Here is a 24,029-nt window from a genome sequence, read left to right on the forward strand (position 1 = left end):
AAACATCACTGCACTTTGATTAATTATGATTGATGAACTCTCTTATCAATTAAAGGCCCCCCACTGTGTCCTAGACCTGTTATCGACTAAACTGTATAAAGACAGATGGATATTGATCATGAAAATTTTATTTCACTGTCGTTTAATTGTATCACTTGTCAGTTGGCTTCAAGACCGCATGAATCAAACAAGAGCAGAACCGTTTGCCAGAAATTAAATCAATGGTGACCACCGACTCTCATTCAGGGATGACCCCTCATCGGAGTATAGTCTCCCCCGGTGGTGCTTCAGGGGGCCCTCAAAGTTTGATTTTAATGCAGCTGCATATGCTGCTCTGTGTTTGCATCAATATTTTATAGGCACTGGGAAATGAATGTGAAGAGACAGACCAGTATGGTCACAGAAACACTAGGCACACAACAAGCATTATCAAACATGAACCACAGAGCAGAAAGCCATGATCTTATGCATGTAATATTTAAATATAAGCAGCATCATGGCTAAATAATTTAACTGTATTAATATTAATTAATATTAGATGTGGTTCAGTCAATAGATAGATAGATGTTTTACTGACAGTGCAACACCTGGGTGTCCAGGGTGTACCCCACCTCTCGCCCAATGACGCCACAGAGGACAAGCGATTAGAAAATGAATGAATGAATAAATGTTGCATGTGTTCTTGAACATCTCCGTTATTTTAACAATTTATATTGTGTTTTTACTAAGTAGTAATTTCAAACAAATTCCAGTGATGTGGTGTTCACGACGTCAGAAAAAAAAAAAATCCAATTAATGTTTCATACTGGAGCAAAGAACCTCTGAGAAAAAGTGAAATAAATCACTCCCAGAAGTGGGATTAAATAAAGATACATAAGGGGAAACAGGCAGATGACTGTAAAATAAAATTGGCAGTATGCAAAATAGACTACACATTTGCTCTTAATTCCCTTTAAATTGTTGGATTTTCTTCAAACATTTTCTCAAAATATACCTTTCTGATTGAAGATGGATGGTCATGTAAACTTGTGATCTCACAAATATTGCAAGATTTTAGCTTTTACCCTGAGGAAAATTAAGTAGACTGCACTCAAAGTGATTACAGTATATAGTGACACACTCAGCAACCAAGAGACGTGAGCTCAGAGGAAAGCTTGAGTGCATCTACCACAGTTGGGTGTGCTGTCGAACATGGAGGACAGAAGGAAATAGGAGTGGCAGCTTGGGCAGCACAAGTGTGAGTGTAATCAAGAAAAAATAAAGATATAGAGCAGCAACGCTTGCTTCAGATATTGCCACGAATCACCAGATACAGCTCACAGTCCATTAGCATCTGTGAGAGTGGGTGCAGAGAGACCCATGCATGAGCTCAAAGAATAAGACAGCTGGGATTAAATTTGCGTAAGAACATCCGCAGAAAGATAGAAGCTTTTGGAAATGTGTTATTTTCAGTCAGTCCAAATTCAAGTTGCATGGATTTGAAAGTTTTTGAGGAGACAGCCAGAGGAAGATTTCCAACCAAACAGCCCCAGAGGTACAGGAAAACATGGAGGTGTTTTTTTTACTCTGAAGAGTTCAGAGGAACTTTAAATCTGCCAAAAAAAAGAAATAAAATGATTTAAGTGACAGAAGTGGATGTTTCAGCTGGATCAGCCTGCTGCTGAAAGAATATTTTGCTCAGGAGAAAATCAAAGTCTTAAAATCGCCCTCCAGAGCTCTGACCTAAATCCTGCAGAGACTGTATGGCATGCCACGGAGATAACAATGTCAGCCCTGGAAGCTTTTCTGAAACGTGGAGAAAACTTTAACCACAGCTACCACAGATTCTGGTGATTCTTGCGGCAAAGTACATGTGAAAATGTGTGTGTTGCTGGCTCTGAAAATTAGTTTCCACAGTCATGACTGACAAGGTTATAATTTTATTGTTAACCATTCTCGGTTATATTGACATCTCTGCTGAGAAATGTGTTATTGTTGCATTGCTGAAATCATTTCATCAGAGAGCACGGGCTGTGAAATAGCTTTGAGGAAGCCGAATATGCTTGTACACTCTCAAGTAAGGTACATTTTTCATTTTGTTTCAGTGATCGCCCCTAATTCCAAATCTTTAAGAACGACAGATGGCCATGATTTAAAGATGACACACGCCTTTGCAAGCAGAAGCCCGGGCACTACTTAGTTTATGTATATGTGCTGCTCCGAGCCTCAAGCATTTGTCTTGGCAGCAGCAGAAAATGGCTTTGTAACCAGTACGAGAGGAGCAACGTGTAACAGTAAAAGTCTGTCGCTCTTTGTCGAAGCTCTCTCGCTGAATCCCAGCCGCATCTCTGAGCTCTTTAATTGAAAACACAGAGAAAGCCTGGCACTTAGAGGATGATACTAAGTGACAACCGGAGAGAAGAGGCAGCAAGAAACAGGCATCCTGTTTTATCCCAGAGCCAGCACTCAGAGACGCTAAATCTCTTGAATCCAACCTGCCATCGCCGCGATAAGCAGTTCCAGCTCTCTGCCAATGTGATAGAAATATGTTTGCACAAGTATAGGTTTGAGTCACCGTGTCATTGTGATTCTCCCCTGATCTCAGTATCAAAGAAGCTCATCTGCTTCATTTAAAATCTATACAGCAGAGTGCTGCAGCGAAGGAAGCTGTCAGCTGTATTGATTTTCCTTTTATCCTCATCATCATTTATATATTAATTTATCCATTCACTCCCATTTCCCCTTGTAGTAAATAACGGGTCTATTTGGGACGTCCATCTCCTTCCTCCTTTCGCTCCTCCTTCCAGCTCGTATTAACTCTCAAAAGACCACAGAGTGTTTGTCATCCATGAAAGACCAGCTCAAACGTCTACGATTTCTCATGTGTTTGCTTCATTGTTCTTTAAGTTTTCTTTTTTCACTCACTGGCTGAGACATATTGCAACACTGCGAAGCTCTGTCTCCATCTGATATCTGACTATTGCTGCCCGGGTAGATCATGTGGGCCAATGTGTGCATACAAATCATCATCCCTTCTGTAAATGTCCTCACCTCTTCCTGTCCACAGACGAGACATCGTTTGAAGCAGGGATCAAAGTTCAGATCCACTCTCAGGACGAGCCTCCGTTTATTGACCAGCTGGGCTTCGGAGTGGCACCGGGGTTTCAGACCTTTGTCTCCTGTCAGGAACAACGGGTAGGTCTTTGGAAAGTTAAAAAATGCTGAAAGCATGATAACATATTGAAGTGTATTTCTTTGAACAGTCTAGGTAATGTTAGCCTTTTGTACTGTGGTGGGCCGTGCATTTTACACCTAGGCCTTCAGTGCCCTCCAACCTTATTCAAAACATGTCTTAATGTGATCGTTATGACGCCACTGCTATAGAAACCGTCAACATAATAGGATAGGCAATAAAACAGGGAGTTGCATCGTAGACAGGTATCTCATATAGCCAGATGAATGCCATTACTAAAGCAAGAAACTCACTTGGAACAATTCAAAAAGCCTCCTCTCACCCACAGCTGTTCTGTAGCTGTGCGCCAGCTCCACATATAATCAAATCCAGCAGAAACATCAATGTCGACCCAATAAAATGGCAAATATGTACATACAAGATGTAAATATAATTAATTTTACTCACCAGAAACAATGTGGATTCCTCCTCGGAGCCTGACAGTCAAGGGTAGCCCTCGTATTTGCTGACCTGAAAGTGGCAGACACACCCTTTCCCCAGCTGGGTCAGGCTAACTAGATCCGGGATTAGGCAGCCTTTCCTCACAATATCCAGCTATTCCTTCAAATTCCGCCCTGAAAATGGCTTTCTAAGAAGATTTGCAACTAAATCGATAGCCTCTCCTCCTTCTTCCGTTGTGGGTTCAAAAAATGCTATCAGAAATCAAAACGTTAACGGGTACTATTTTCTTCATCTGTAGCAGCTCGCAACAGATAAACATGAACCGCTAGCTTGGCTTAAACGGAGCGGCTCTCTGACCCTCCAATCAAAGGATACAGACACACAAAGGAACAGCATCATTACAATGTATTTCAAGCCCAGGCAGATTTCTTTGACTCCGGCAGCACGTGATGGCTGAAATATGATTGGCTAAAAGCTCTAATGCATAGTTACACTGCCAGAAGCACCGCAGCTGAGAGACAGACAAGCCATAATGTGAAAAGAATGGGCTATTGGGAATAATTTAATAAGATTAATAATATTAAAATGTAAGTCAGTGATTTTGCGTCCAGCAGAGAGCCAGCAGAGAACGCTTTGCTGGCCTAAACTGTGCTGGCCCACCACTGCCTTTATTCTAATTTTGAAGATTTGCAGAACAAACGATCTGTTGTACTGTTAAAAGAATCACAAGAAACACTTTGAGTCTATTTATTTCTTATCTATCAACATATTGAAATAATTACTCTAACAGCAGTGCTGCTTATCTGTTCTCAGAGTACTCCACTCCACTCCATTTAGTGCCACAGTCATTATAATAGCATAGTTGCAGTACCAGAGGACCAGAGTCACTGTCTCTTTTATTGCACACATTTGCAGCTCTATTAACGACAATGGAGTTCGACAAATGACAGCCTAAGATTGAAGTGCATTCTGCTACTAGCAGCTAATGTGGCTTTGAGTACAGACAACACAAATATTGACTAGATATAAGGACGGACAAAGCAGCCTTAAATTATGTGTAACTTTGAGCCTCAGTTTAAATGAGTAAAACATATAAAGATTCAAACATTTGTCATAAATAGGTAAATTTGTTATAGAGATGGAAGGCTGTTTAAGTTAGGTATTTAAAAAAAAAAAAAAGTAACTCGAGGAATCATTTGCTCATTTATCCATCCCTGAGGTTGCACCTTGAACACAGTGCCAGATTTATTTCATTTTCAAACTTTAGTCTTACCCTACGCTGCTATTACCTGAGGCAATTTATCATTCTTTGTGCAGCGCCAAAAGCTTTATTCAACTTTTTTTTACATATGCAGTAATACTCCCCAAAACTTAACCAAACTTAGATGCGTAGAAGTTCCCCTGTAAGTATTTATTAAATCATGTAATATGTATCATCTTGTATATGCTGTAGGGCAGTGGTTCCCAAAGTGGGGGGCGCGCAGAGCCATTGCAGGGGGGGCGCAGGGCGCGGATCGAATTAGAGGGTGACAATTTTTCAGGACGCCCGCGAGTCACGGTGTTCCCACGGGTGTCATTTTCACTGTTGGTAACGTGATAGGGACAAGATAGAGCAAATAATTAACGGGAGCGGGCGGGACCGGGACGGAGGACGGAGCCAGAGATTAAATTAAAAAATTACGCTGCAATGCGGTGAGTGTGCCCAACTTTAGACAGCAACATAGGGAGCGAGACGGGATTTAGGAGTCTTTCTCTCGGGATTTTGCGGGACAGGATTTCTTTGGGGGGGCAGTTACGTGATCGGGATATGACGGGAGAATTTTTGTGGGCTCGGGATGGGAGCGATGAGATGGACAGGTCAGTAAAGTTTACTTTTATGTGTTCAAAAAAGGCTGATGTCGTGAAGATTTTCTCATGTACCAAAGGGGGTCCCAGCAGAAAAAGTTTGGGAACCACTGCTGTAGGGGGTGTTTTCTGCCTTGCAACATCAGACATCCTGAATAGCCCAGGTGACCCTGCCAGGGCTGATCAAGCCCTGGCCCGTGTCCCAGGAGCAGTTACAATCTTCTGCTCCCCCCCCCCCCCCCCCCAGCCATCTGGAGAATCTTTCTTTTTCCTCCCAGACGCTCCTGGTGGCTCTGCCCTGGCCTGCCCCCTTCTCTCCCAGCAGGCCGAGGGCGTCACTGAACCCTCCCCAGCCACTCAGCATTTCTGTCATTTGAAATTTAAGCTGCTCACTTTGATGCATTTAAAGCTTGAATAATGGATATTTTATAGGAATATTAAATGTAATTTGAAAAGTGCTGAAATCTCAGAAAACTCTCCACAGATCGCTCCAGTCGTTGGTTAGTTTTCTGGTCTCAAAGCAACATGAGCACACAAAGAAGAAGAAGAACATGACTAATGGGGCTTGAAAGTAAACATACTGTGTAACAGCTAATCCATGGCCTGCACATTGTCCTGTGTTATAAACTGCAATTCAAAACACAAGACTCCTCTCTCCGTACATGTGGCTCTGTGATTGAGTCGCCCAGGAGAGAAACATATTTGTCATTGCTCATGGCTTTTGTTAAACCTCAGGGAGTTGAAATGAGGCGTCCCACAAGGTCTCTGGCTCTGCAGTATCAGCGCTGTGCTGTGTTGAAGGACAAATGCTATTCTTCTTTCACAGAAAGGCTGTTAAAAACATATTTTTACCTTCTGTGTTACACATAGAACCCAAAACGTTTGCCACAAACCTATCTCTAAAGGACAGCCGCTTGTTTATTCTCCATCAACATCACTGAAAAGACTATTTTGTTGGTTGAAAAGTGTTTTTACCACTAAGCTACAGATGCCACGGTGCAGCTGAAGACACTTTTCATAATCTATATGTGGGCTCCTTAGAGACCTTGAGCCCTTGTACAGTCTTAATAGTTGCCCACACTGGGGGCCTGAACATAAACAAGGAACACAAACTTTTCCCAGTCAGCTTGTCAGAGTCAATCTTGTGAAATGAAGTGTATGTAGGCTTTTCCCCTGAACTGTGAATAATCCTGCAGGCGAGATGTCGAGCATGCGGCCAGACAAATCATATACTCGCCCCTAATATGCAACAGAACCATGCATAATGAATGGAGGACAGAAAGGGATGGATTTGGGAGTGATCTCAGTCCATCCACGTCCACTCTACTTGTGAGTGCGTCCCAGTGTCGGCAGGCTGCAGCAGGATTTTGCATGCTGCAAATGTCGCGCCTGCAGGAGAGTGTCCTTCTTTGTTTTTCTCTATTTCTCACCAGCTCCGTTGCTTTTTTCCTCTCCAGTAGTGATTAATACAATACTCTCTCTTCAGTATGACTCTCTCTCTGTCTCTCTTTCCCCTTCCTTTCTCTATATTTATTCATTCCATTGTCTGGCACGCTCACTCTTCATTAATCTAATGCAGTTTGCTAGCATTCATTCAGCTCCCTGCTTCAGCAGTCCAGTAGTGTAAAGCTGTCAGGGACTTCTCAGGCAGCCAAACTGTCAATCACCATGGTCCCATGAAAGAAATATCTGCAATATCCCTTCTACTTAACATAAAAAGTGAAAAGTTCAAAATGTTTCTTCTTCCAGCGTGTCTCCATGCTCCCTTTATTCTACCCTTTACTCTTTACTTTACTCTCCCATTCAGTTAATGAATGAGGAATGGAGGTCACAATCTTAACTTCATTTATTTTCATTCTCATGGTCGTTAGACAGCTAACAGCACATTAAAACATCTTGAAATCCTTTTCGCAACACGTCCAGAATCAAGCTTTTGCTTAAGTTCAACCGATGAGAAGTAATGCCGCTGCACGAAAGCCGCTATTAAGTGTTATGGCTTACTCAATAGATCAAACCCACGTGACGAGCTGAATAAATACATATGCAGAGCTATTATTGATTGTCACATTTCGCCCAGCTCCGAGGGCTTTTTATATTCTGTTTGACTTTGGAAGACGTCCTTGATGGGTAGGTAAGCAGAGGAGTCATTACAATCTATATGATGATTAATTCTGGTTTTCTTGTGTGCACTGTACTGTATGTGAGTACTGTATGTGCATGTTGAACATGGCCTTGGGTTATTAGGAACCAAATCCAGTATGTGACACCCCGTGTCTTGCACTCCAGTGCAAACTGTAAGATGCAGGCCCCCTAAATCACAACAGTGGCCTTTAATTTATTGCTGTGTGAGCACTCAGTGATGCACTGTTTGAACTGATGAGGCTGAAACACGCAGGGGCTGTTTTTCTTCTTCTTTTAGCTCCCTACTTCATTTATTGCATCAGATTCTGCCCTTCTGTTATTTGAGGCGGGTTAAATGTAAGCAAGTACTGCTAATGTACTAGAATGTAATATAACATGCAAATCAGTTCACTTTGTCTCCGTGAACAGCTCGACTCAGACTCAAGCGTACACATGATTCATTGACGCAGGGTTTGGAGGAGTATTTACATTTACATTTTTAATGTATTAACTTTATTTTGACTCCGTGATCACTTCTAATCAGGGATTATGTGATTTTTATTTTTTTATATTTATTAACCTTAAGAATATTTGAGTGAGCATTTTTATCATTTAGTGCAAATGACCTATTGGTGTATTTGGCTTTTTGTAAACTTCTTATAAATGCATACTAAGTGTACCCGCGTAGTTACCATAGTAACAGTTAGTGTTGTGCTAAAACAATTGAAAACTAGACAAAAGTGTGTAGAGGATGGAGACGTTTTATTTGTTTAGTCAATTGAGAAATGGATTGTCAGAAAATAAAGCTATTTTGATATTATATTCATATAATTAAATAATTCACCAGTGTCAACCTCTCAAATGTGACTTGTTGGTTATAAAAACAAGCAATACAAATATGTCCAAGTGGACTTCAGGAAATTATGATGGGCATTTTTCACAATTTCGTTTTTAAATGAGTCTAGAAAAATAACAGTTTGTTGGGGCTCCAGTAAAATGTCAGTTTAGTGTGTGAGGCAGTGAACCCCTACTGAGAGGCTAGCGTGCTATAAAAAATAATACACATTTGTGGAATAATAATAATAATACATGTGATAATTGATAATTTGCCTGACCAAGTTAAGACTTATGGAATATAAGTATTTGAAATGTGACTGCATGTGATATATTCAGACTATTCAGTGCATTGTATACCATACAGACCTGAAGTCTTGGTGTGTTGCGCAATTTCCTTTCAGTATTTATTGATGTAAATATATTAACATACTGTATAACACAGACAACAAAACAAAGGACAGACAGAAGTTACAGAGTCTCTGTGTGTTAGACTTACAACTATTTGAGAGATCTTTGGATCAAACGCGAGGAACATGGCATTCTGTCCTGCAGCAAAGCTGTTTAAAGTGAAGCTCTTACAACATCACAGCTCTACTACGCAGCCGATACTATTCAGACCCTGTATGAAGAGTAGGAAGTACAATGAAAGCACGGTGGGAGACCAGGAATAGGAGAGGCGTAGGAGAGAAGCTCCCACAATAGCCACCACTGTACTCATGCATTCACGAGATTCATCTTCTGCGCCAAATACAGTAAATGTGTAATGGCCTCTCATATAGCCAGGGTAACAAGTTTGGCATCATACTGATAGAAAATACAAGGTCAAGTGACTGCATTAACAGGGCGCCGAACAGGGTGTCTAGCAGTCAGCATGCTTTATGACTAAAGTGGCTCTGCCTCTATTTCAGCTGACGTACCTGCCTCCGCCGTGGGGGGACTGCAAAGCCACGCCGATGGACTCAGACTTCTTCAGCTCGTACAGCCTCACGGCCTGCAGGATCGACTGTGAGACGCGATACCTGGTGGAGAACTGCAACTGCAGGATGGTCCACATGCCCGGTAGGAGCCTCTGCAAGGATCACGTTTATCTACATTTATTCGCAAATACGCGAAGTGCCCGCGGTGGTTGTTGCAATCTCATTGGAGACACTTCCATTTGAAGTTGAGGTAACAAAAACTATTCTCAAGGAACAAACAGCATTTTGCCAGAAACTGCAGCAAATCAGATACTTTCACACTCCAGTGAGTCGGAAAACTCAACTGTTTTCACTTTGTGTTTGTGCAGTGATTACAGCTGGCGTTTGCTCTCTACCTCCTACATTTAATCACTCCGTGGCGTCTCGGATGGCGAATTGAAAAGGTGCCTGGCACGGAGGAAGCATTTGGATTTGGCCTCTGTTAACTCTCACCTGTCCAATAATTGTTCATGTCTCTCTCTTGCGTAAAGACAACCTGACAGTCTGTGATAATCAGGATTAGTTGCTATCTCACCGCGATCGTGCAGTTGACTATTGTGTGTCTACGGACAGCTCCCCGGTTTAAATCCTCTACTCCCTGCGGATCGTGATCTGCTCCCATATCACCATCATTAGTCTTATTTTTAAAATGCGGTAAATAATTGAAGCGGGGAAATAAATCGGCATGTCCAGGTAGAGGGGGAGGGACAATTACCAGAGAACGAAAGACGGAGCGGTAACGGAGACTGAAAGTGTTGATGAGATGCAGGAAAGGGGCAAAAGTTAATGAAATCAGTTATGAGATGACATCAGATTTATGTCAAATATCCACACGTGATCAGGATTGTATTGACACTATGTAACAAAATTAATTAAAAGTCCTGATCTCCTTCTATGAAAGCCTTTTGTTGCCCTTTTGTTGTTCATTGTGTCTCTTCTTCCTGTCCCTAGGAGATGCCCCATACTGCACCCCGGAGCAGTACAAGGAGTGTGCAGATCCTGCCTTGGGTAAGGAGATAAATCAGCATGTTGCTTGCGTGTGTGTGTGCATGTGTGTATGCACTGTTCAGAGCTCCAGATCCCGGCTGATAACAGACAGTAGTGTTCCTTCAGCCTGATGGTCGACGGTCTCAAACAGTAAACCTCAGGCTTGGCACTGGGGCTCTCCCTTTCATGCTCCCGTCTCTCCATCAACTGATGCTTTTAGGCCTTTCATGTCTGTTGCTTGTTTTCTTATTGACATGCAATCTCTCCCTCTTTCATGACACTGCCTCACTTGTCGGCCTGCGGCTAACGCTGCCTCCCTGACTCTCGGCTTGTGTCTATCTTTTGTGTTTCTTGTAAGGGTCTCTGGGGTCGCTCCTCGCGGCGTCTTTTCGCGTGTTTTCTTTGACACTTTTCACTCAGCTGGCATTTTGTTTGTCATCCTCGGGTGACGATTAATCCATCCGTCCCTGTGTGGGCTCTCATTCAATCTCTGTCTGCGTTCTCCTCTCCTTGCCTTCCTCTTTCCCCTTTTCAGACTTTCTTGTAGAGAGAGACAACGACTACTGCGTGTGCGAGACACCCTGCAACTTGACGCGGTACGGCAAAGAGCTGTCCTTCGTCAAGATTCCCAGCAAAGCGTCGGCCAAATACCTTGCCAAGAAGTTCAACAAGACAGAGCAGTACATAGCGTAAGTCATGTTCTTTAAATATGCTTTATTTGATTGCTCCAAGGATGAGCTTTAAGCTTTAAGTTTGACTGACTGTCGGATCAGACCTGTCAGGGTGTCCATGCAGACACCTGTCAACTGCCGATATCGTCTCCAATTGGGTACGTGAGCATCAGAACTGGACCACTGAGCCAGCGAATAGCTCTGTAACTTGGCATCACTTGGCCACGGTACATATCACACCGGGATGCAAGGAGCACCCTCCTGCTGCTGCCGTGGAGGTGGTGCTACATATCAAAGTAACATCCACATAAATGCCAGGACTCCAGAAGAACATTACATTGTAACGAGATCATCTATGTTAATCACCTCACAGGCTGGTGGTTTTAATGTTGTGGCTGATCGGTGTATGACTCATAAAAGGAAGAAGAGAAAGTAAAAATGGACTCCAGTGACAGTGGAGTAGCGCGTGGAACAACTTTGTCAGACCAATGAACCTGATGAAGGCCATGGGCCAAAACACGACGGTTTAATAAAGATGTTCCATATACTTCAAGTGTTTCTGGAGATTTAATTTATACCAATGAGTCCCCAAAAATGTTCCCTTCATCAGACATGAGTAATATTCATAAGGAAATTGAGCTCATCTTCAGTCCTTCCTTACATTGAAATATTTATAAAGTACATATAAACATAAATGTGACGTTTGGATCACTGAAACAAGCTGGAACATTTTTTAAAGCATACTGAGAAGACCGTAAGAGCTAAACCAAGTCTCTCCAGGCATGAAACTAAATTTATATACTCAGAAGGCGACATTGAACTGCTACTAGTAGTTCTCTCTCTTCTGCGATGAAATTCCTTCTGTCATTATTAAGCTTTTCACTGCTGACAAGAGTCAAACGTAGCTTGCTGCATTTGCGTCTTCTGATTCTAACTTAACTGTTTACACGAACTATTCAGAAAATTATCAGATGAGATATTTGTGTTTACGTGAACCAAAACCTTTGAATTTCACTTCTTGACATGCCTCAAATATGGAGCTCAAATATAATGGAAATATGAAGACACTTTTGAATTAACAAGACTGAATAGAAGACGATGACAAAGATTGACCCAAATTTTCAGCAGCACTGCTCACAATTTGAGCTTTGCTCATCTTTTTAAATACTTGCTTCAACAACTCTTTGTTCTGTAGTGTCCTTGTTTTTGTCCCTCCCGGAAATGTACCATATTATCTGATGTTTACCCTGAAACCTGCACGAATTATTTATTTATTCCAACCAGAGAAAGAATAGGATCGAGTGTTTACATGGTTATTAAGTGCTGATATTTTCCCATTCAACGCATTACCAAGGTTTATACCCATTTCAGTCTGAATTTAAATTTAAATTTAAACTTGCTCAGGTCACCCTCTTCTGATTGCGTTTTGTTCTGAATGGGCAAATTGTTTGAACCATTAAGGCAGCGCTGTCAATCTTGATACAATGTCCCATCATCTATGCAGACTCCCTCCTCTGCATAGTGAAACTGATGTGTTTTGGGTTGATCTAGTTTGCTTAAATACTCATCAGTGGCCGTTGTGGCCTATTCACTTTCTAAATCTCGAATTTCTTTTGTTGAATAAGGAGCTCAAGTCAGAGCTTAACTAAATTAATCGGCCAAGTATTGAGTGTTTCTTGGCTAAATACTCTGAAAAGATCAGAAGCAGTTCGAGAAAATGAGGAGAGGGTACAATAATAGTTGAATCTTTTATCTGTCATTCCCAGCAGAGTCGCTGAGGACAAGATGATTACACCGTATGTAGCCAGAACTGTAAAAACCTTTTACTTCTCCCTTTTTTTAATTCCCTGTGGACATATGTGAATCCATCCAGTTCATTTTTTGCCTGACCATATTTCCAAGCCGTCCTGATGAAGATTAGCTGAAGCGTTCTGGTTTCTGGGCTGCACAGTGTTTGGTGGTGTGAAACCGAAGTCCGTGACAGCCGACTGTCTTGTCTTTCTGCTGGCAACCATGAACGGAGAAAGAGAGACAGTTAGACACATAGCTTAATCGGCTGTTTGACAGCAGCTCTGATCAGATGTATTTCAGGTTTCTCACTCAGCAGTGAGAACATCTGACAGGGTTGTGGGGGGGGGGGGGGGGGGGGGTTTGAGCATCTGTCAAACTTCCAGATGACACCTCACACAGGAGGCATAGAAATCTGGTGAAACACCCAGGAGCGTCAGATAAAACCCATCCAGATCTCTGACTCCAAACTAGGGTCACATAAACCCAGAGGTGTGTGCAGTGTTTGAGAAGTCTCTGATTAAACACAGTTTCATAATAATTCTTTAACCTTTGCAAGTGGCAGGTAAATAAACATGCTCAATGAATTTGTTAAAAATAGAAAAAGCAGCTTGATTAAAAACAAACCCACACATTGGATCAGCTTCAACGCCTAAACACTGACTGTATGACAGTTTGCTCGTGTAAGGTGAGACCGCGAAACAGTCAGCCACAAGTGTTGAATGGATGAACAAATAAAAAGTAAAAAGTAACACTGACATATAAACGGTTGAACTAAAAGTAATGGATAAACTGTTGCAGCAAAGATACATCATAAAATGCTGTGTTTGGGGCCTGTTACACGGCCTAAGTCTAGATACTTTTAATATATAACTGAAGTAAACGGCAGGTTTAGTTCAGAGCAGCAGCACTGAAAATTAAAATGTAGCTGAGGCTGCTGGCGACGACGAGGAGCGGTTATTGTTCCAAGCATGAATCGGATCATTTAAAAGCAGAACCACAGTATGAAAAATGCGATTAGCGACCTCAAAAAAAAGTTAGGACTGATGATGGTCACCTTAACTACCTCGACCCTGCTCCACAAATGACCAGCACACTGTGCTCACAGACCAAGAAAAGAATAGAGTTCCGAAACTGATGGAGGGATGGATTTTAAAAGGATTAGTGATTACTGCACTGTTTAATTTAGTTACTGTTTAAAAAAACAGCGGGGTATATTTAGAAATAAATAAAAGATAAAAATAGGTGTATAATAGCATCAGGAAACTATAAATAATTGATATACTGGTAAGGTAATAAGGAGTTTTTCCTTAATTTAAAGTATCTGTGCTTTGGCTTCAAGGCTGCATCCCGTTCATGTGTGTCCTGGTGCTGCACATGCTGGCTTTCTAAGACGTTTAATGGAGCTGAGCCACTTTTGATGGAAGGTGTCTCATCATGAGAGTACGTCTGTCGGGAATCGCTATCCTAGATTACCTTACCAGATGAGGAATTAAATGTGCGATGATGGTTTTTCATGATGTTTTATGACTGTTTAATAAAATCAGTGCTGCAAAAACGAAGGAGCTGCGTGTATAACGCGTCCCATGCGGCTCAGGGAACATTCAGATGTGTGTTCATTTTGTATTAGTTCGTCTTCATCTCGACTTTAAACGAATAAATGAAAATTACAGCGGATAATGTAATCACCGGGCTATACCGGAGTTTCCTTTGGGGGCTGGCGGATCAACAATTGTTCTGGCTTAATTTTAAGGAATAAAACTACAAAGTCGAGCTGTGGTTTTGATCTCAGCCCCAGAGGAGTGTGTGTAGTCTGACTTCACCCACAGAGAGGATATTCAAGAATCAAAATAATAGTCTGTCTCGCCCTGGGCCTTGAAACTAATCCCTTTTTCTTTTTCTTTCTGCTGATGTCCTGATTTTCAGACATTAACGCAGTATGAAATCAAACAACTGTCATCATTTCCCTTGTGATATTCAATGAGCAGACTCACCTAGGGGAAATTAGTTAGCGGTAGCAGGTTATTTGCTCAACTTGACACATTTGCGGTGTTATCTGCAGGAAGTGGCAGACTCACCAGTCAACTTCTCCGCCTGAGGATGCTCTGATAGAGACGTGCGTAAAATGTAGAGCGAGACATTTGAATGTGTGACTGAAGACTGTGCTTTTCCCCTTTCTGTTTACAGTGATAACATTCTGGTTTTGGACATCTTCTTTGAAGCGCTGAACTACGAAACTATTGAACAAAAGAAGGCCTACGAACTGGCAGGCCTTCTGGGTAAGAAAAAGAACAGTCAAGTGTTTTCCTGGGAATAGATAATATGCAGTGTGCAGCATGACTCATGCTTATCAACTGAAGTGACAGTAACAGCAACTGCATGCATTTTTTATAATAGGTGTTCAAGTCCCGGAAGACGCAAAGCTGTCTCTTTAATCTGTTGTCATTTTTCATATTTGCAAACACTTCTGTCTTATTTCTCTCCTTTAAGATTTAAATTTAGAGTTAACCCTGATGTCTGTTTCATATGAAGGGCTCTGACACAAATTCCACCTAAAACTGATGCCTTCGTAATTGTCTTTCCAGGTGATATTGGAGGTCAAATGGGTCTCTTCATCGGAGCCAGCATCCTCACCGTTCTTGAACTCTTTGACTATCTATATGAGGTACAACCTGTCTCCATCGGGACTCTCTCCCTTAGATTTAACATCGACTTTAATGTATTTCTGTGGTAATTTGTGCCTCCGCAGTATTACTCCTATTATTATTATTATGGAATTACTCGCTCACAAAATTGAGTTTTTCACACAATGTTACCGTCCGCACAAGGACGTGTTTTAGCGAGCGTGACGGACGCCCCATCCCTCGCAAAGCGGCAGCCCATCTCTGAACGACATGCACACATCTCAGCACCGGCAACGCTGAATACATTAACATTTTGAATGTATTATATTTTAGATTAGTCAGGATGTCTCTGTCCATTCTCATTAGAGCAACTCTGGGCTGCATTCTTCCTCTCACCGGCAATGCAGAGTGTTTTTTTTTTTTGTGTGTGTGTGTGTGTGTGTGTGTGTCTGTTAATCCTTGATTAAAGAAGAGTGTGTGAGATGGACGGAGAAAAAAGCGGCATGTGTTTATAGATTTATGTGCAGGTAAATGTCTGGACACATTTTCATCATTTTAGCTGTTTATCAATTATATGGTGTTAAAGTGTTCACGTGCACATTAGAGGAAATGTTTGGGAACTGCAACCATTTTTACCCTGAGTGCCTTATTTGCAGGGGCTCAAAAGTGAACTCGAGAAACAAAACTAAACAAAAAAAAACACAAAAGGTCAGTAATGGATGTCCTCGTCTGCTTTCAGGTGATGAAGTACAAGATGTGCCGATGCCTGAAGAAGAAACGCAAAAGCCCCAACAACAATGACCGGGGAGCTGTGCTGATCCTGGATGATGTGAAACGCCATGTCAGTGTGCTGCTGCTAAGTACTTTCACTGTGTCAGACTGCGTTGCCTTGACAGGGGCACACTCTCTTCTTTGTCTGTGTTGGTCTCAACTGTACAAGGGGGATGAAGGAGGATGAAACAGTAGTGGTGGTGGTGGAGAGGAGAAAGATGGAGGGAAAGACTTGAGAGACACAAATGGGAGCAAACAAAAGTGACTGTGAAAAGAGGAAGGGAAAATTGAGGGAGGGAGAAGTAGGAAAGCGAAAAGTGGCTTGAATTTAATCAAAGCTGGGGGAGAGCACCAGCAGGGACAGGCGGGAATGAGACCTTTGGAAGGTGTGACAGCTCACTTATTTCCAAGTGTAAATGAAGCCAGTTCACTTTAATTGTAAGTCAGAGCCCAGGCAGAGAAAAATGCAAAGACATGCTCCTCCTCTGATCTGCTTTCCTCACTCACTCGGTAGTCTCCCCTTCCTATCCACCGTCATTATTTTCATCATTTTTTTAGCTTACAAATCTATTTCCTCTCGCCTCCTGGCCCAGCTAGTTGCTCATGTCAGGTTTTTCTGGGCGCTTGTTTATGATGTTTTTCTTCCACTCTGCACGTTTCCTGCTGATCACTTTTGTCCTGCTTCCTGCTTTACCTCACCTGTCCGTCTCTTTGCATGTCTCTCTCAGGCTCCTTGTGAGAACCTGCGTACGCCATCAACATATCCTGGCAACATGCTACCTCATCATCCGGGCCAGGGTAACTTTGAAGACTTCACTTGCTGAGCAGGACCGGGTGAAGCATCAAAGTGCGCGTTATGCAACCAAAGCCAACCATACAACAAGAACTATCCAACGCAGGGAGGGTGAGGAACTGAGGCTGCGTCTAGCCGACGTACTTTTTACATTAAAAACTGACAAATCAAACAAAGAATTTTCACCCACGTGAAGAGGAAATCCTAAAGGTAAAAAAAAAACAAAGAAAATCTGTTAATTTTTCCGGAGAACATTTCACGCAGCACCTCTGGAATACTGCCGCAAAGGATGCTCATGGAGACACCTTGCCAACACGGACATCTCTTTCAAAAGACAAAAAGATCAAAAATGCAAAGGTTAATAAGGGAACATGTACAGTTACCTCACCATAGACAGCAGATCAGAAAAAAAGAGCCCCCATGCCTTTATATAACACGGCAACACATGATGGTTCCGCACAACACCTGGCTTGCTCGTGTGACAAATATCCATACTGCTTACCCCCCCCCCCCGTACATGTAGCAACATCTGTAAACTGTTGCGGCGCTTCATAAGACAACAGCTGTGTAGTTCGTTCGAGAATGTATCTTCGTTCATGATGAGTGTAGTCGGGGCGCGCAGGGGCATTTTTCTGGGGGTCGCGGTGGTAGAGGTGCGTCATCTTCAACTTAAAATGTACTGGTGAAGATTTCAGGTCTCATCATGTAAATGCATGCTTGTATTTGTCCGGTGCATGTTTTTCATTTCATTTCAGATTTCGATTGATTTATATATATTTCTATATATATACATATATATATATACATATACATTATAATTACCAAGTTTGCCTCGATGATATATGGGGAAAGTAGAATGATGCATCTGCATATATTTCTGTGTGTGTGTGTGTGGAGGGAGAGTGTGATGACTGTGCAAATGAATGAGCTGCATCTAATTTCGTTTCAAAACCATTATTATTTTTTTTTTTTGTTCTTTTATGATTTCATTTTCACATGTGCCCGATGAGTCGAACAATCTTCACTCAGCTTCATTTACTCTCAGAGTTGATCGCCGAAAAACCTTGTGGGGGCTGTTAAACTTTTTTTATGTGTCCGTGTTCTAGTTGCAAAAGTCTTATCAAAGCACAATACCGCCAGTATGTAGAGGTGATGTAAAAGAAAACGTACTATTCTTCTTGATATATTGTCATATGATTAATATCGTGTTGATCCGACTGTTTTTTCGGTTGTTTTTTTTGTTTCCTTTCATATAAAAACCTGCTCAGTATTGCCTGATAATCCTGTCTCCATCTTCCAGGTAATAGGCTGATCTATTTAGTTATCAAAGCATAAATAAAATGTAAATATCATTTTGGAAAATTGTTTGCCTTCTGAGGTTTTAATTCAATTAATTGTCTCAAGATGATGCTTTACAGAGCCCAGCCTGAAACCTCCTTTTAAACAGGACCCAGCTCATATGGAGACAAGGGGGGGGGGGGGGGGGCTCATCTGCTTGAGGCTGGGCTGGGCCATCTTGTTTGGTTCAAGAGGCAAACAGAAGCAGCTCCAACTCCAGAAACCGCAAGTGTTCATCATTAGTTACGAGGAGCTCTCAGAAAAAAAAACTGATTAAGCATTCTGCACTTCATCCAGGGCATTTTTACTATCTCTGTTTCTCTCCAATCAACATGCTATCTTGTGTTTTGGGTTCATACAACATTTTCTTGGAATTAAATCAGCATCAAGAAAAGGGTTTCGGGGCAGGAGCGTGCTATTAAACCAGATATTGCTTATCTGTGTCGACCATTCATTTGGGCTGCGGTTTAACAGCTGCAAGCCACAACGCTGGTAGTTTGGAGCTCTTGAAATGTAATTACAGTTTCAGCTGCTGTATGACAATAGGATGGATGAGAAATATCCTGCACAGCCAGTATGAGTTTTATCGAGATTGTCAGTCAGCCAGGAGCCGCAGATTCAGGACGTCTTCTCCGGTATTCTACTGTACATCTGGTGCTGCTTATATTAAAAAAAAAAAAAAGCAGTCGGTGATGCATGGCTCTGAGAATATTAGTTGTACGGCCTTAGACGTGGTCCGCCTTAAGAATCGTGTTTGCCGCTCGATCTGCTGCGCATCAGTCCACCCCAAACGGACATCAAGGGTTATTCTAGGACGAGAAGTTTACTTTTGCCTTATTATTCTTTCATGACCTCTTTTAGTGAGAAAAACCACTCATCAACATTGTTCATCAAATGTGAGCGTGCATTAATATTTTATTGTTCAGTGTGGAAACCTCAGCTGGCAACCACGCATTAATATACGAGCCCGAAAGCTCCTGAGAATCATCTGCGACATCTGATGAAGATTTTTTTTTTTTTCCCTGTTATGAATGTCTCAAACGTGATTCGGCCCCCCCGATGGTTTTTATATTGTTTTGTGTTGTACCTGCCAAGAAAGACAAATTAATCAAGAAATAAATAATGACTCTGTTCATTTCATGTTGGCATTTCGTGTCTTTGTCTGAGTGACGGTCTGCGACTCAGAAGATTGCAGGGTCAGGATACAGGAGGGCTGTCTGCCGGTGACAGAAATCCTGCACAAGATGCTTGCTGCATCCTGATAAGGCTCCAGGGCGAAGCAGGTGGGGGTTGTGTGGGAGGTGGAAATGCCAGCGGGAGTTCAGACAAACTGAAAATGTTTTCTGAAAATTCTGGATTAGCAAGAGTTTCCTGCTGCCTTAATTGTTCGGTTTCCTGTGTTGTTAGCAGATGCAGAAATCTTGGCTTCTCCTCCCTGAATGAGTTTAAATCATCATGTGCCCTCGTTCACTCCCAGATAAAAAGATCAGCGATGACTGCTCCCACCTTGCTTTCACCTTGTTGGTTGATACACAGCCAAACTTCGGACAGTATAAGAGAGAAATGCTCCTCTAATGGAATATAACCCAAACTGTCTGCTCTTCTCATATGACTGCAACACTCCTGGCTAATCACCACGGGCAGCTGGATGTGATTTACAGGGGGCCGTTTGCATGCAGGGAACCTCAAATGTCTCTTGTTATGTTTTAACGAGACTTGTTGTGACGATGTTTTCACCCACATCTGACGGTTTAATCGTGTGCCTTCTGCTGTCACCGAGCATGCACTCGCACGCCTCTTAAATCAGAGGTAATTTCCTCTTAATCCTGTTATCACATCGTATTATCTACATCAACAAGGAGATTGCACCCCCGTGGCACAATCCCTTAATGTGCCGCGTTGTGTTCTGTCATTTGTGCGCGCGTTAAAAATCTCCAGCTTAAAACTGATCCCACTATGTGAGCAATGGCTTCATCTTACCAGACATGATGTTTTTCCTGTGTTACTGTCGTAGTATTTTACATTTCACTAATGACTATCCTAAATGAGAGATGTTTTATGGCGCCTGTGAAGCCTGAAACATCCACAGTAGGCACTAAGGTGATGATGTTTAGGAAAAACGCCCTTTTAACGGCGAGGGTCGCTGAGCAGCTCATATGAGGGACCCTTCTGCTTTAGACTGGCTCAGTAGAGAGACAAAAAGAAGAGGGAAGTGTTTTTGTCATGCCATGGCGACATATGAAAGCATGAAGAGCAGTAAAAGGTAAAGGAGCGGTGCTCGACGCATCATGGGAAGTACCCCAGCAGCCTAGGCCTATAGCAGCATAACTAAGGGATGGTTCAGGGTGTGCCAGTTTTAACTATAAGCTTCACCAAAAACTAAGGTGACAGTGACAAGAAAAATTACAGTCCAGCTTATAAATGGGGCAAGTCCGGTAGAGACAGAAAAAAAAGAGAGAAGTGGGATAGAAGAAAAAGATGGAGAGGAGACAGTGAACAGGACATGCAAAAATACTATGATAACAATGCTATTGTAGCATATGAACGTGAAAGTGAAGGAAAAGAGCTCAGTGCATCATGGGAGGTCCCCCAGCAGCCTTGGCGTATAGCAGCATTACTAAGCGATGGTTCAGGGTCACCTGTGTTCTAAATATAAGTTTTCCCAAAAACTAAGGTGATCGTGGCGAAGAAAAATTCAATTTTAACTGTAAAAACAGGTGGGACAGAAGAAAGAGACGGACAACACAGAGTTGGTGACAGGCAATGTTGGCATATGAAAGCACTGGGAGCAAGAGAGAGCAGAGAAGAAAGAGTATGGTGCTCAGTGTATCATGGGAGGTCTCCCAGCAGCCTAGGCCTATAGCAGCATAACTAGGGGTTGTTTCAGTCTCACCTGTGTCAGCCATAACTTTGAGCTCTATCAAAGTTTTTAGCTTTAAAGTAGAGACGTTGTCTGATTCCCGCCCAGCCTTCCAAAGTGGAAAACTTTACCTAGAGCATCATTTAGTAAGTTAGACACAGATAGTTTAGTATTTACCTTAAAACACATGGCGCTGAAACATTTAAGTAACATTTACATAAAGCAGACTCAAGTGCTGTTTTCCAGTTCACCACTTTTAAGGGGTTATATTTTATGCAACATTGGACTTCACTACATTTGTGGGGTAAATTAATTCAAAATATAACCATAAAACACTTCATCAAGACACTTCAAACTATAGCTCCACCTTTATCAACGTTTAAGTGATGCTTGCGCAGCTTGCTCGTGCAGCACTTTGGCCAAACAAGTTGTTTTTAAATGTGCTGTAGAAATAAACTTTGACTTGACTTTGACTTACATATATAAATAACTGTAATCCAAAAATAAAGTACTCTAACTGGCACTTTACTCACGTTTTAATGCAAATAATACTTTTATTTGTGTTGCTCTCTGAATGCGTAGTATTCCACACAATGGAATATTTCTGAACTGTGTTGTCACTGCTTTATTTAAGTACATGATTTAAATATTTCCTCTCAACAGTAATAAAAAAAAAATGAAAAAATTATAGCAATGGGTCAAAACAGCAGCATTTTATTGGGTTTTAATGTGCACTGGGCTGCTTTATATTTCTGGATCTATACTGTCCAGACATGAATTCTTAAAGACAGAATTGACACCACAGCTTGTCTCTGTCCTCCTGCTTGCACGTCATATGAGCCACGTTCCTGGTATAAATTTATCCTGTCAGATCTCTCAGTGCAATTAGGACGCTCGGCCGTTTGTCATAGATAAGGCGGTGGCCGGCTCCTCTGAGCCCCACTTTACTTTCAGCTCGTTAAGAGGATTAATAATTGTAACGCAGTCAAGTTTCTCACCATCCGTAATACGCTGGTACTAGATATCCAGCCTTGGTCCCCCTGATTTTTCTTTTCACTGGTGAGTATGAACCTTTGCTCATTTGTTCAGTATCCCGGCTGTCAGGAGGCCTGTAAGGAATAAACCTAATCAGATCCACATCTTATCAACACAGGATGTTAAATCCCCTCTGGAGATTTGAAGCACAAAGCAGCACATGAGATACTTTTGTCCCATAAAGGAGGATTTTGGACACCTCGTACCAAAAACCACAATGTATCCCTTACAATCCTCACTTGTATGCAGCTCACACAAGCCCACTCTGATCAAACACAAACAGGCTACGCAAACAGATGGGATGCCATGTTCTGTACTGTTGGAGCTCCATACTAATTGAGGGGAAGCGTAGTGACATCAAAGTTTAGAGACAAGAAAGTGTTTGATTCTGCATCTGACTTGTTTACTTCTCTTCCATGTCTTGACATAAAAGCGTAATGAAACGCATTCAAAGAAGGTTCATTCAAAAACCATCCAGTGTGGAGGTGCAGTGGCTGTGATTTAGATCACCAAATCAACGTGGAAGGGGTTGATTTATGAATTTATGAACCCCTGCTATGATAAAAGAGAATGTGGTTTTTATTGTAACTCAGAACAAGTGACTTGGCTTTCACGTTGCACGTTAGGAAACCAAAATAGAATAAAAGCTCCAAATGTTCAAAGCATTTTGGTCGTGTTTGTTTAGTTTTTAGAGACTTAATTGTCGTTTTGGGGTAAATTAACCACCATCTGCCATCTGCAACACATTCCGTAATGTTTGTCGTTATTGTGTCTTATGTCCTGTAATTGTTGGGACTGTAAAGATAAATTGTTAAAAAGAAAAAATAGAACTATCTTGGCATTGGGATAATTATTTGAGTTTGAGATGTTTTTTCTGCAAAACAAAAGTTCAACTGAGTGATTAAAATGTCTTATAATTGATTTATCCAATTGAAAAATCCAGAAATGTAAATATGCAACATTTTTTATTTCAAATATTTAACTGCTGGAGCCAGGGCGTCTCCCGTTTCACTGAAAAGCGCATTCTCATTTTGTTTACACCTGTGCTTTTAAGTTTCCATTTGCACTAAATATGCACTAGAAACCAAGCGGTGAAGGAGGCACGGCTGCCTTTTTATTACATGTTTTCTTCCTGTGCCGTCGGGGAGGAAACGAGCCATGAAGTCATAAAGAACGAGAAGAACAGGGAGTCCTGCAGCAGATGGTTTGGTCCCCACAGAGTCTTGATCTAAACAACGTAGAGTCAGTCTGGGATTACATGAAGAGACAAGAAGACACTAGAGACTAAAAGGTGATGACTGGAACAACATATCTACCAGAGAACTCAAAACTTCACAAAAAAACTCCTTTTTTCTGTGTCCTTTATGATGTTGATTGATAAATAAAATCTATACATCCACTGTGAAGTTCACATTCCTTCCAGATGCTGTTTGGTTTGGTTTCAATCCAGTTTTAAGTCCCTGGCAGACAAATGAACTGCACGACAATACAAATAAAAGAGTGTTAACCTTGTGTGTTTCTCCTGAGACAAACCCAGACGGGGTTGTTCAGTGTGCTGTTCATCCACAAATCCTTTATTTTATCCGACAGTAAATGCGCGGTGAATATAATTTTGAATTATTTATTTAGTTAACAGGGACAATACTGTACATACTAAATATATTTCTGAAACAATGCCGGAGTTAACCAACTTGTGGTCCTTCAAACAAAAGGTAAAATATTCTCAATACAACAAACAATCAGAAGAAGAACAATGCAATCAAAGTGTCATCACCCCGCTGCTCTCATGA

General features: G+C 41.7%; 1 protein-coding gene across 2 annotated transcripts in view; it reads left to right on the forward strand.

Annotated features, from left to right (window-relative positions):
• The window catches only part of LOC311487009 (acid-sensing ion channel 1), a 154,371-nt gene extending 136,062 nt beyond the window's left edge, over window positions 1–18,309 (forward strand). The window contains exons 4-11 of one of the 2 annotated variants that reach the window (XM_084543091.1): window positions 3,047–3,174; window positions 9,325–9,475; window positions 10,324–10,380; window positions 10,895–11,048; window positions 15,006–15,097; window positions 15,404–15,483; window positions 16,182–16,283; window positions 16,942–18,309. In XM_084543091.1, coding sequence (XP_084399217.1) covers window positions 3,047–3,174; window positions 9,325–9,475; window positions 10,324–10,380; window positions 10,895–11,048; window positions 15,006–15,097; window positions 15,404–15,483; window positions 16,182–16,283; window positions 16,942–17,037 — 860 coding nt within the window. In that variant the 3' untranslated portion in view covers window positions 17,038–18,309. Of the gene's footprint in view, window positions 1–3,046; window positions 3,175–9,324; window positions 9,476–10,323; window positions 10,381–10,894; window positions 11,049–15,005; window positions 15,098–15,403; window positions 15,484–16,181; window positions 16,459–16,941 lie in introns of those variants that run through there. The other variant, XM_084543090.1, reaches the window with a different exon arrangement.
• The last annotated feature ends 5,720 nt before the right edge of the window (window positions 18,310–24,029 follow it).

Source organism: Chelon labrosus (genome assembly GCF_963514085.1).
Source record: "Chelon labrosus genome assembly, chromosome: 4".
Lineage (NCBI taxonomy): Eukaryota > Metazoa > Chordata > Actinopteri > Mugiliformes > Mugilidae > Chelon > Chelon labrosus.